At 30.4% G+C, this 14291-nt stretch overlaps 1 protein-coding gene across 2 annotated transcripts in view; it reads left to right on the top strand.

Annotated features, from left to right (window-relative positions):
- Nucleotides 1-14291, top strand: part of LOC115891293 (acyl-CoA Delta(11) desaturase-like) — a 65862-nt gene that overhangs the window by 32269 nt on the left and 19302 nt on the right. Inside the window, exons 2-3 of one of the 2 annotated variants that reach the window (XM_030911739.1) lie at nt 6511-6911; nt 10588-10718. In XM_030911739.1, coding sequence (XP_030767599.1) covers nt 6554-6911; nt 10588-10718 — 489 coding nt within the window. In that variant the 5' untranslated portion in view covers nt 6511-6553. Of the gene's footprint in view, nt 1-6488; nt 6912-10587; nt 10719-14291 lie in introns of those variants that run through there. The other variant, XM_030911740.1, reaches the window with a different exon arrangement.

Here is a 14291-nt window from a genome sequence, read left to right as displayed (position 1 = left end):
GGAAAAAAAATTAGTATTTAAAAAGTAAGTAGAATACTATAATAGATTAAAAAAATTTAATACTCTTTTTACTCAGCTGAACTCGCTTTTAAATTTACATAAGCAAAAACTAAAAATTATTATTTTTTAGCCGACTTCAACAAGATGAGTACAATTCTTTGGCTGCTAAAATAGTGCTCCTTTTTCCCACAAAGCCAATGAGATTGTATTACTGTCCCCCTGTGAAAAGAGCATGTAGTCCATTTCACAAGCCAGTTATGGCTAAGGGCAAACTAGTGAATCACTGCAGAAATATTTTATTTAGATCTGGTGATACCCAAAAACAAGGAAAAGGGGCACATGAAGATGACGACGAAGACTCTTTTCGTATTGTCCCGAAACAAAAAAAAGATAATTTAGAAGGCATAGCAATAAAATAGTAAAATTTAGTTGAAATTAACAGAAATCAATCATTTTTAGGTACATTTAAAGAAGAAATTGCATAGCTGCAACATAATACCGAGCCATGAAATAAAGTAATGGAATATTGGACTGGAACCTGGGAAGTTCGATCCACATCATGTGACATGTCATCCTCAGTGTCGCAATACCTTGAAAAATGACCAAACCAAACCAATGTTTATGCTGTACATACTAAAAATAAACTTTTAACAGAGATATTTTTGCCTTACTTCAAGAATTTTATTTTACTCAAATGAAACAAAAAGAAAATTGTTGGGAGAATTGAAAAGTCTCAAATTTAAAAATATATTTATTCAGACTAAGTAAAAACTTTTGTTGCTTCAATTCGTTCGTATCTTAAACCAAACTTTTACTAATATTCATTTTGAGAAATAAGTTACTCAAATGGAGATTGAATATACTTTGATCAAGAAAACCGTTATATAACTTCAAATTCCAGGCATTTCAAACAGAGTAAATGCAATTTTAATTGTAGAATTAGTTTATTTTCGCTTTAAAAGATTTGATATCTTAAAACAATAATCGTTTGTATTTTAGATAGAGTAATAATAAATATTTAAATCTAAAATGTTTATTCTTGTTTTATAAAATTAATCATTCATTACGAGAATATTGCAGCATTAAATTGATCATTCTAAATAATTAGTATAAATATATATTTCTTTGCGTATATACAAAGTTAAGATTTATTCTATTTGAGTATTAAATGTTTGAAATAAGAATATTCTTTTTTGTGTGCAGACAAATGTTTAACTTGCGAAGTTGAAAACTTCCTTTTTTGGCCGCCTAAACGCTATGACTCGTCTGGGAAGCGCGGTGACAAAATAAACTTGTCTACGAAATGCCCTATTCCACAAGCCCTCTCACTCTAGTTATTAAGCGCTTGTTTCTCTCTGGTTGGAACTACTGGTGGAAAAACTATTTCTAAAGCTTCATTCAGAACCTCGAAATCAGTGGAAAAAATTAGTAGTTTCAATTAGCCGTAGTTTGTTCACCTACTTTTAATGTACGTAATGTACATACATAATGAACGTCATAATTAGTGATAGTAATTGTCAATTAGTGGAAAAAGTTAACAAACTTTTGATTTTTCCACTAATTATACTTCAAAATTTGCGAGAAATGTCATTTTAGCCTTTGATTATCACCCGTTAAGAAAAATTTTGGTTAGAAATCAAAAGTTTATTGTTTTATAAGCTAAATATTATGCTTTCTCTGTGGATACCTACAACAGACTACCGCAAGCTGTTGCTAGGATATTTTATTAATTTTAATTGAGTTTTTAAGACATTATGAATGATCGTAAACTAAAAAGTATAAAGTGTAATTGAAACCACTAATTGGGAGGTTCTGAATGAAGCTTAATGAACTGTCGTTTCCATTTAAGTTTCCCAGTCATGATCAAAGTAGAGACTATCGCGCAAGTCAAATGTTACCTAAGTCAATAAATATAAAAAGTTCTATATGATGCGAACTGTATCTGTGACACTAAACCGTGTATATAAGGAGTGCAATATTACTTCTGAGAAACTAATTATTTATAGACGTGTAACCTAGCTATTATATCATAGTTTATTAACGATATGGCACTTACTCATCAAGTTTTATATTCAAGCTTTTATTACTTGAACCACAAATCTAATTTTATAACTAGCGATTTTCTAATTAAAACCAGATAATTATTATTACAATTTTCCTTGAAAGTAACTCTTTTCTTCATTACCTACACACGAGTTGAATCGTCGAGTTTTTTTTGGTAGGCATTTTAATATTTATATAAAGATAGGCTGGTTCGTGGTTTTAAACTTCTAAATATATTCAAAATCAAGAACACAGATAATTCTATTTACATTGCTAATTATATTTAGTATTTTATCGTTAATATGATTAGTAAGTTTAGTCAGTAAGGTTTGAATTTCTTACTATATTTATTAAAATACATATATAAATGATTAGCGATACGTATCTATAGATATGCAACCCACACAGAATGTAGCAAATTGGTTCCATATATGTTTAGAAGAGTTGAAATAAATAGGATTGAAAAATTTAGTTTAAAACTACTTTAACATACAGGATCCGGCAATAGTGGGCTCCTAACATAAAAAACTTAGGAATGTTGTTTAAGTGCAAACCTAAAGTATGTATTGGGATGTATTTTAGGAAAATAATATAACCTCTACAGGGGGGCTCAAAAAATATGAGTGGATATGGATGATTTTTTTTAATGGAACACCCTGTATATTATTGCATTTTTGACTTCCTTTCTGATCACTTTACATTGTCATAGGATATTTTTAGATTTGTTTAAATAGTTTCAGAGATATTAATAAATAAATAAAAAAATATTTTTTCAGTCTCTATTAAAAAAAATATTGAAAATACAAGAACTGTCCGGAAATCAATACTATATTATATTATTATAGTATTGATTTCTGGTATTTACCTCAGATGGCCTGTACTTACTTTGCTATAAAAACAGCCGCTACACTATCCCCGAAATGTTTTACGAAATATTTCTGGAATTTCGTGAAACATTTCGCAGAACATTAGTTACCACGTTTCCTGAAATTGATCGAGACCCGCCGTGATTGGTTGTTTGTTTTTTATCGTTAACCCAGATTAACAATAAAAAACGAGCAACCAATCACGGCGCGTCGCGATCAATTTCAGGAAACGTGGGAACTAATTTTTATAACACGGACTTATATTTATCGTGCTATTTTGTGAAATAGCACGAGGCAATCAAGGTCAAACGTTGTTTTGGCTTCAGAAAAATAAGTAAACATGGAGAAACTGATATGAAAACTGTAACTAACTAGCGCTCTACCATTTAGGGGCCTATAATCCACGGTATTGCGCCTCATAATCGAGAACGAAAAATTAAAAACAAAATATACACAAAATTATTTAAAATATCTTCTAATTATTTATTATTTCTAGTAACAGTTAACATTTAAGTAAGTAACATTTAAACTGCTGGCTGTAGCAAAGTTTAGTTTTCTTATTTGGTTTTGTTTGTTAAAATACTAGTTGAATGGATTTATATCAAACCATCCTGGGTTCTAATAAAAGTATCGCTTGGAGATTTTTCTTAAGAACAATAAAAGAACATTGCTTTTAAATAATCTGCGTGGACCATACTTTTGTTGACATCGGCTCAATTATGTAATAATTTTCACAAGCGGATATATTGATAATGTTACCAGTATTACTCATCAAGCAATACTACTGTTATATTAATCAATTAGCGTTTACCAGCGACTTCGTTCACGTCGAATTAACCATTTGTAATGGTGATGATAAAGCAAAGCAAGAATTTCCATTAACATATAAACTTGATAAAATTTTCTCACATTTATGTCAGCATGAGAAAAAACAATTTGGCGATATTATTATATAACTTGGTAATATTTGAGAGGTAGTTTCATCTCGTTGGAATTTGACTTTCGAAAAATCCGTTTGCCAAAAATAAGTTTTTTACGTCAAGCAGTTTAAGCAGAATCGTGGTTAAGAAATTACCCAACTTTTTGGAACACCCTGTATGATTTTTTAAAAAATTTCAAAATATGTAAAAAAAACAAATAAATTATGGTTGTCCAAGTGTTTTCCCGAAAGACTAACCGTTTTTTAAATAACAAATATTGTAATATTTGAGGGGCGTTTTCACCCTCTTGAAATTTGAGATTCGAGAAACCCCTCCTTATCGAACTAGACGTTCGATACCCCACAGTCAATCCGTTTGCCAAAAATCAGCTTTAAACGTCAAGCAGTTTAAGCAGAATCGTGATTACTCAATGGTCATATTTTATGAAACACCCTGTATAAATTTATAAAAAATCTTAAAATATGTAAAACAACAAAATAAAATATACGTATTTAAGAGTTTTTCCGAAAAACTCACCGGTTTTTAAATAAAAAATATTTTAATATTTGAGGGATAGTTTCACCCCCTTAGAATTCGAGTTTCGAAAAATCCCTTCTTATCGAACCTCTACATCCTAAAGTCAATCTGTTTTCCAAAAATCAGGTTTTTACGTCAAGCGCTTTAAGCAGGATCGTGATTAATCAATGATTTTTCGAAACACCCTGTATACATTTTTAAAAAATCTTAAAATATGTAAAAAAACAAAATAAAATATACGTGTTTAAGCGTTTTTTCGGAAACTTGACCGTTTTTTAATTAAAAAAATAATGTAATATTTGAGGGGTGGTTTCACCCTCTTGAAACTGGAATTTCGAAAAATCCCTCCTTATCGAACATCTACACCCTAGAATCAACCTGTATGCCAAAATTGAGCTTCCTACGTTTAGTGGTTTGAGCAGGATCGCGTGATTAATCAGTATGTCGGTCACTTAAGGACTTTATATATTAGTATAGATTAAGACCGTAAACAAACATATCATATACAATAATTTTATATACTAATTCATTATAATAAAATTAAATCATAAAAATATTGTAATTTTATTCCTGCAGTTTAAGTGAAAAGTTTTGTTCTTAAATATCTACTATGCATATAATAAACGCGTGTTCAAATATTAATTCTGTGGAATATATATCAATATAACATAAAACGAGATGTAATTAACGAAATATCATCGTAACAACAGCTCTTTTAGAAACGTCTAGGTTTACTTATTTCACTGAGATTTATGAGAAAAAAACCCTTTGACTCGGAACAGATACCGTCACGTTTTGGAAGTAGCTTAAAACAAAACAAAATTAAACGAGGCGACAAAAAACGCCAAAAAAATCCCCCCTGCTCTCCTCACGGGTAGATCTCAGGCGCTTTTAAGAATCGAAAGTAGGTCGAGGCAAACCGAAGTGGGTCAAGACAACTAGAAATAAATCGAAATGCGACAAAGTTGTGTGACGAAATGCGACCTTAACATGTTTCGGGTTGTTTCTGGCATAGTGTGTACGCTGTTTTAAATCATACAGGTTGTTTAAAGTTCTACGCTAAACTTTCTAAAATATAAAATAATTTTCCTTGTTTTTTTTAAATGGTACATTAAAAAATAAACATTTTTTGTATTTAGAGTATTTCAAAATTTATAATGACTTGCAGATACTTCCGGTTTTATTTCAACGGTAAAATACGAGAGAAAAATTATTGGGTGGTTTTGATAAGTCTCGATAAAATAAGTTTACTGTGGAAAATGCCATATGAAATATAAAACAGCAAATATCTGCGAAACCGTTAAAAATTTGGAATAATCTAAATGCAGAAAATGATTATTTTTTAATTATCTATCTATTAAAAAAATAATATACAGGGTGTTCTTTTAAAAAAAACAATAAAAAAATATATTTATTTTATACTTTAGAAAGTTTGAAGAGGAATTTTGAACACCCTGTATAATTTAAGATCACTATATTTGTAGCAAAGTAAGTATAGAACATCTAAAGTAAATGCCTAATATAGTTTTGATTTCAGGACAGTTCTTGTATTTTAAATATTTTTTTAAGACGCTGAAAAATATATATTTTTATTTATTTATTAATATCTCCGAAAGGTGTCCGGTGGCGTAGAGGTACAGGCTCTCGTCTACCAATCTCAAGGTAGTGGATTCGAATCCCACACCCGGCATTGCATCAGCCGACTATTTTTATTAAAATAAAAATAGTTTGGGTACCTAGGTCGACTCAGTCTTAAATGAGTACTTGGGATTCACAATCCTGAGGTAATAATAGGCGGTTGAAGCGTAGTGCTAGCCACATTACCTTCCTTGTATACCGAATGGCTCTAGTATGGCAAGCTGTACCTTGCTACTCCCAAGGCGTTAAACGCTATATACGGGAGCTATTATTTTATTAATATCTCCGAAACTATCGAAATATCTATACTCATATATCATTTAGGATTATGTAAAGTGATCTGAAACAAAGCCAAAAATGCAATAATATACAGTGTGTTCCAACTGTGGGCTTGCACTTAAACAAAATTCCCAATTTTTTTTATTCTAGGAGCTACAGATGCCCGACGCACTATTGCCGGACCCTGTATAAATCTCAATATTTACTCATGATTGCTTTTTTTTCAGATATCTAAACTAAGGATTTATATAGTGCCATAAAAATTACTCTATGACATTTGTAATGTGCCCAACAACACCAGGGATTGAGAGTTCTTCTGATGATCTGTTAGTTCAATGTTTAAATGGAAACCACAGCTTTCAATGCAAAAATGATAGTAGGCAAAGAAAAATCCAGAAATATGACAGTCCAAATTATATATTTACTGAAAAAGATAATGACATAATTCGAACTATTAAACAGTTAAATGACGAAACCAAAGAAAATAGTAAACTAAGAAGAGAAATTGAAGAATATGTACCTTGCATAAAATGGCCAGATTTAATAGTACAAACTTATATACACTTAGGTTGTTTGTATGGATTATTTTTGTGTATTTGGTCGGCTAAGATTTATACAACGTTATTTGGTAAGTTTTTTTAATAAATGCCAATTAAATTGATAAACCCTAAACGCTAAGAGCGCGTAAATCGCTCATACAGGGCTTAGAGGGCACTCAAATATCATAATTAGTATTTAAAAATTTATAATAGTCATGTATCCTGTCTACTTATTGATGATGATAGTACCATATGATCGAATAAAAACGGCGTCAACGATGGCTATGAAATGACACTCAATTACATTTCCCATATAAATTTACATATAAAATGACAGCGATCTTCATTTCATAGCCATCGCTGACGCCGTTTTTATTCGATCATATGGTATAATGTTCACTATTTTTTTTTAATCTAATATTATTCTTTCATATTGAAATGAAACCCTACAGGGTCTTGATACATCCTATAAAAAGAACTTAGGAATGTTGTTTAAGTGCATACGTAAAGTATGTACGTTTTATGTAAAGTTTTACTTTTATATACATATATAGCGTGTCCCAGAAATAAGTGCAAGTATTTTAACTGGTAGTATAGTTGAACCCCAGAAACACGCCTATGAGGTTTATTTCGCAATTTTTTTTTACATTCGAATTTTTTATTTTTAATTTTATAAAAATTTTTTTAGTTAAAAAACATAATTTCTTGATAATATGGAAACATAGGTATTAGCTTCAATTTACAAGAAAGAAAATCCAGAAAAGATAGAGTGGTTCTTAAAATTTAGCAAAAAATATTTTTTTTGGAAATTTTCAAAGTAAAATAACTTCATTATTTTGGACTTAGTTGAAAAACAATAAAGAGAAAATATGTTTCTTTTATCGAGATGTACCACCCCTTAAAATACTTGCACTTATTTCTGGGACACCCTGTATAAGTATTTTTCGGAAAGCCTGTAAAATATATTTATTATTTTATAATATGTACTCGTATCTTTAGAGTTATGTGAAGTGATTAGAAAGGAAGCCAAAAATGCGATCCTTCAATTATTATCAGTCGATGGAGAATACCTATCTGGGACATAATACCTATGTCCCGAGTATACTCAAACATTTTAGCTTACAGACTCTGGTAACCTTTTTCTCGAGGCTGCTACCACCGTACATAAAATTCAGGGTGCTGCTACTCTAAACATTAATTTTAAGGATATTAAACTTGTATTGTATGCCTCTGTCTATTTGTAATCTTAGAAACTATTTAAGAAACTGAACAACGGTCCTCATCATTCAGGACATTGATTCAGTTTCAAGCTCCAACACACAGTGTCTTTTCGCAGTTTTTAGTAGACAGTTCACAGTCGGCAGTCTTTAATTTTTCTTTTAACCTATTTATCTTATCAAAGTTTTACTTTTATATATAGAATAAATTATTTCATTTTTAAGAAGAAAAGTGTAAATTACTAAAATTTCAACATTCAACAATCAACATACTACAGCAATCTGAGACAAACGTTCTCCAACTTAAAGATACAACACCTTTGATACCATAAGAACACCTTTTTGAGCCAGCCTGTAGAAATTAGAATTTTTTTCTGAAATATATCTAGGTACATACCTCACGTACGTACCTACCTAATATAAGTTTATTTTGCAAGAAATAATAGGTATACAATAAAATTTACATATAAACACATCTAAAAACTACAAAATAAACTGGGTGCGCGACCACTGAAATCTGCTTAATGCAGATTTGTACGTGGTATTTTATGCATGTGTACACAAACAAACGCACTAAAGCACATATACATGTACACACACGCGCTTAAATAATCTTTCTCACCTAACAAGAATATTGCATCTATACATCAACATCATAGACACATAATTAATTATAAATATAATAAACAGAAAACCAAATTTAATCATAATTAATTTTAGTTTTATAACTTTAACAAAATACTTCAATAAATGAATTAATAATTAAACATTTAGTTGAAAATATTACATACATTATCCACTAAAGAAAAACATTTACACAATGAAGGTAATAATATAACAATAAAAATAAAATAATAAAAAACAATTAAAATTTAATGTTTATAGGAGCTACAGATAATATATTATAGGAGCTACAGATTCCCGATTCACTGTTGCATGTTGTATATAGGGTGGTGACAATTTCGATGCTCAACACTGGCATCTCAGAAACTTCGAGAGATACGAATTCGGTTAAATGGGACAAAAGTTGCGTAATTTGAAGTTTGACAAACATTTATTAAGAAAACCCCGGTATCTTACTAGTTTCGTATTTATGTCAAAAAAATGAAAATAATAAACGTATTATTTTAAATGACAGTATCTTCAGAACTATTATATCTATTGCAACGTAAGTTGGTAGTTTTATATTTTTCACCTAGGCCAATTAAATGCCGTTTTCAAAAAAATTCTAAATCTTCTTCTAGATCTCGCACAACAACAGTCAAGTTTTTGTTTTCTTATGGCCGCTATTTTGAATTTTTATAATATTAGATAGAGCAAAAAATAATCTATACGTTGGTATCTAACTTTTATTTATTATTATTATGTAAATTCACTAAGAAATGAGATTTTTTAAAAATTCGCTCTAATGATCCAGTCTACCTTGGAAATCCAATTGACACTTTATATGACAGCAAAAGTTAATTTTTTGTTTACTCTATTAAGTGTCAAATCTGGACACAAACATTTATAGTAGATAGTGTAAAGTGTATTAACAGTCAACAATAGGTTCACAAGTGAGGAAACACGAGATATGTCTGATGTTTACTTAAAAAGTAATAGAAATTCCGATATAGCAAGCGCAAGTTATAGAACATTGTATCCTCAAATGACACAGCCTCATCGTACTATTTTCGCAAAGATTCCAAGAAATTTAGTAGTTGCTGGTAAACAACTTTAAAAAACAAGAGGGCAATATTTATATCATTAAGCCTAGTAAAAGGCTAATGATATTAATGTGCCAGCTCAGATTAAAATAAATCCGGAAACTTCTAGCCGTAAAATAAGTCGCGCGTGTTGTATAAGTGATACTTATGTAGGGAAAATTATCAAAAAACATAAATATCACAACCTTAAATATCAATATGTACCAAATTTACATTTTTTACATGCTGGTGATCACGAGATAAATTTACAATTTTGCAAATGGTTTCGGGAAACTGTTCAAGAGAGCCCTTTTTCAAAAATTCAAAATGGCGGCCATAAGAAAACAAAAACTTGACTGTTGTGCGAAATCTAGAAGGCCTATAAAGTTTCTGAAAACGGCATTTAATTGGCCGAAGTCAAAAATATAAAACTACCAACTTTCGTTGCAATAGGTACAATAGTACTGAAGATATTGCCATTTAAAATAAACGTACTATTTCATTACATCACATAAATCCGAAACTAATCAAGATACCCGGGTTTCTTCATAGGTGTTTGTCAAACTTCTAATTACGCAACTTTCGTCCCATTTAACCGAATTCGTATCTCTCGTAGTTTCTGAGATGCCAATGTTGAGCATCGAAATTGTCACCACCCTGTATACTAATATATATATATATATATATATATATATATATATATATATATATATATATATATATATATATATATATATATATATATATATATATATATATAGCAATATTTTCCTGCAAAGTCAATATAAGTTATATAGTCATATATTTTTGTTAGTTGAGCACTATCTTTTAAATTATAACTTATTATTATCATTATTTTTTAGCATTTTTTACAGTATTCGTTACTGGATTTGGCATAACAGCTGGAGCTCACAGACTGTGGTCACATAGAGCCTACAAAGCAAAGTGGCCGCTTAGACTTCTTCTAGTCATTTTGTTTACAGTTACCGGGCAGGTATGTAGCTATTTTTAGGCAAATAATATAGAACATCTAACACAGGTGGAGTGTTATTGATATTAATATAAGTAAAAAAGTTTATAGTTTGGAATTTGAATGAATTCTGCTGGAATTATATTATATAGTTTAGAGGCAAAAAGTATAAACTTGACAATGGAAAATGATTTACCAAACTGTCTCTAATTCGTGTTGATATCATTTCTAGACATTACTTGCAAATATTATTTTTGACAATAAACTAAAAAATCAAAAAATTCAAACTTAATCCAAACAATAAACTCAAACAAAAAGGAAAACGCTAACAACAAAGTCAACAAAAAAATTCAATAAATGAGAACTAAATTACATTACCTAACAACAACTAATTTACCTAATGGTGCGTTTAGACTTGAGCACGCACGCACTGATCCTCCGCGAATGCTCAAGTGTAAACGGCTGTGAGCGCACGCTCACTCTGAATCTGTCTGTGCGCGAGCAGCCGCGAACGTGAGCCGTCTGGTGTCGGTTTTTGGTCCGTGCTCAAAGGGATTTTATGTGTGCGCGAACGCTCAATTTGGACCGGCAATTTGTTTTGTCTGCTTTCCTGCGTTCGTGTGTGATTTTTTTTCGTTTTCTTTATTAAAATTATGGAGTGGATCAATGAATCTTCGTTATTATTAATTGAAAAATATGAAAACTTGCCTATATTATGGGATGTTAAACATTCTTTGTATTATTAAAAAATCATAAAAAATATAACGCATGGCAAAACTTTGTAAATAAAATTAGTATTGAATATGTCGATATTAATGAAATTGCTATTCTTTCTATTATTCTAACATTTGTATCTTTTGTTCGTAATTTTTGGTTTATTTTGGTGTTATTAAACTTTGTAAATATTTAAAGTCGGGCCTGGTAAAGTTTTTGAACTGATCATAGCCCTCCTCAGACACTAAATTGTTGCAGTAAATTATATCGATTTCTAAAAATTTGGGTTTGCCACCAGCGACGATGTTTTCGATTTTTCTCCTTTTTAATAATTAAGCTGTGCATAACACAATGACTTCAGCCTCGACTATTTCTTGGTCGTCTATTATTTTCGCCAACACAACTCTGCTGTGCGCGCACAAATGGATCACTTCATTCGTCGAAAAGTAAGCTTTTAATTTAAACGGAGCCGAGAGCGCGAACGAATGCCGTGCGCGCACGCTCAGCTCGTGCGTGCTCAAGTCTAAACGCACCATAAAAATTTACCAATTACAACCTAACTTAACCTAACGCGAAACTATTTTTTTGATATTTTGACGTAACGTATTTCCATTTTTTGTTTTAAATCCTTCTAGTATAATTTTTGTTTAAACTATTATAGGCGGCAGTCTAACCATTTCTCCTTTTAATATGTCCCGTTAAAGAGAAGACAGAAAGTTTCGGTTAGAGCTAAGTTTTAGAGAATTTTGTGCTCTATTTAACTACGTGATATATAAAATTATCTACGTGATATATAAAATATGTTTTTTAAAAATTTGACGCCGGCGCCTAAAATGCCTGTTTTGCCAAACTAACTGTTTTGCAAAACCCCCTTTAGCAACCACGGCAAAATCTTTTAAGAGGCTTTTAAACAAGCCCTTGTTAGTTAATACTATAAATGGTTTCAGAGATGCAGCCGGCGTCCATTCTTAGTTGGCCACTCGGTGAATATACCGGGAGCGTCTCAAAAGTGGCTCACCCCTATATTTTTTAAATTTTTGCAGAAAAAAAAACGAGATTTGGTATGTTAGTATACGACATAAACTTACTAATTATTTGTTTTTAACACAATCATGATTGTGTTAAAAACACTAATTTTTAATCAAGGAGCTTTAGAAAAATAGATTTGATCGTCTAATGTATTTCGCATCTTGTCCTGGACGGTTAAAAGATGGTCATATCGTATTTTTAATCATATCTCAATTTCTTCAAATGGAACAAGGGTGGCTCATTAGGACATTTGCAAAAAGATTTTTTCTACGAATAATTTGGTACCTCACACTTGGTATTTCGAGTCAAATGGTCGTTATGAACTGCAGGGCCTATTTTTCATCTGGTCGGGCCCTAAGGCCCCATCTTATCCAATAAAATTCAAAAATTCTCTTGTTAGTTTGGGTTAAAAAAATAAAACAATTATTTTTATTTTTATTTTTTTATTAATTTTAAAAAATGCATTAATTATATCAATCTAAACCTTATTTTATTTAATTATTCTATTTTCCTTATCAGAGGTAACTGTTTTTTTTCTCTGCTAAAAATTTACATTTGAAATTATGAATATTTTACAACCTTTAACGGGCCCCCCAGACCACCGGGCCTTATGGGCCTTATGGTAAAATAGGCCCTGATGAACTGCATGTTACAATTTCAAATATACCGTATGTGTAAATGTCAAAAGTTGACATATATCTAATGTATCATTCTTATTAGATTTTAGGATAAATAAAACACCAAAACGACCTATTTTGTACTCGATACAACACACACCATCTTTTATTTCAGACTATTTTTTATTACCCATAATTCCCATACACAGTTCCCATATGACATTCTCATCTACTTCCGCTAGGGTGCCGGTAAATTTAAATTTTTGATACAATATTCCAACACCCCCACTTATCAAAAATATAAAAATAATTAACCTTTTTCTAAACCTAACCCCTTTACAAAATACATATGTTTTGTACCTCCAACACTTTTTGTTAATATATCAGCTATCATATTTTCTGTTTCTAAATATTTTAACTGAATAGTGTTTTTATCAACTGTTTCTCTTATAAAATGATACCTGATATCTATATGTTTAGAGCGTTCATGAAAAATTGGATTCATTGATAACTTAATGGCACTCTGATTATCATTAAAAATTGTTACACTATCCAATTTATCAGTCAGCTCGTAAACTAAATTGCGTAAATATATGGCCTCTTTAGAAGCATCACTGAGTGCCATATATTCTGCCTCCGTGCTGGATAAGGCTACAGTTTTCTGCTTCGAACTTTTCCATGATATGGGGCCACCTGAAAGCTTAAAAATATATCCAGTATAAGACTTTCTATCAGCTTTATCTGATCCCCAATCAGCATCAACATATCCTAGCAAATTTATATCATCCTTAGTAAATTTAATTACATAATTTTTTGTTCCTTTCAAATATCTCAGTACTCTTTTTGCACATTTCCAATGATAACTGTTATTACAATTGTTAAATTTACTAAGAAAACTAACACTAAACGATATGTCTGGACGTGTTAATACTGCTAAATACATTAAACTACCTATTAGTTTTTGATATTGACAATTATTAACATTTGTATCACAATTATTTTCATTAAAATCAAAACTTTCCATTGGAGTAGTAACACTTTTACAATCTAGCATATTAAATCTTTTAAGAACCTGATTAACATAATTTTCTTGACTTAACATTAAACAATCCTTTTTTTTACAAATAGTCATACCCAAAAATTGTTTAACTTGACCCAAATCTTTAATTTTAAATTCAGAACTTAAACATTCTTTTAAAATTTTACTGTTTTTACAATCATTAGAAAAAATTAAAAA

The sequence above is a fragment of the Sitophilus oryzae genome, unplaced genomic scaffold, assembly GCF_002938485.1.
Source record: "Sitophilus oryzae breed Bouriz unplaced genomic scaffold, Soryzae_2.0 scaffold_980_pilon_pilon, whole genome shotgun sequence".
NCBI classification, from domain to species: domain Eukaryota; kingdom Metazoa; phylum Arthropoda; class Insecta; order Coleoptera; family Curculionidae; genus Sitophilus; species Sitophilus oryzae.
Note: the sequence above shows the minus strand (reverse complement) of the source record. Positions and strands in the feature narration are given on the sequence as shown.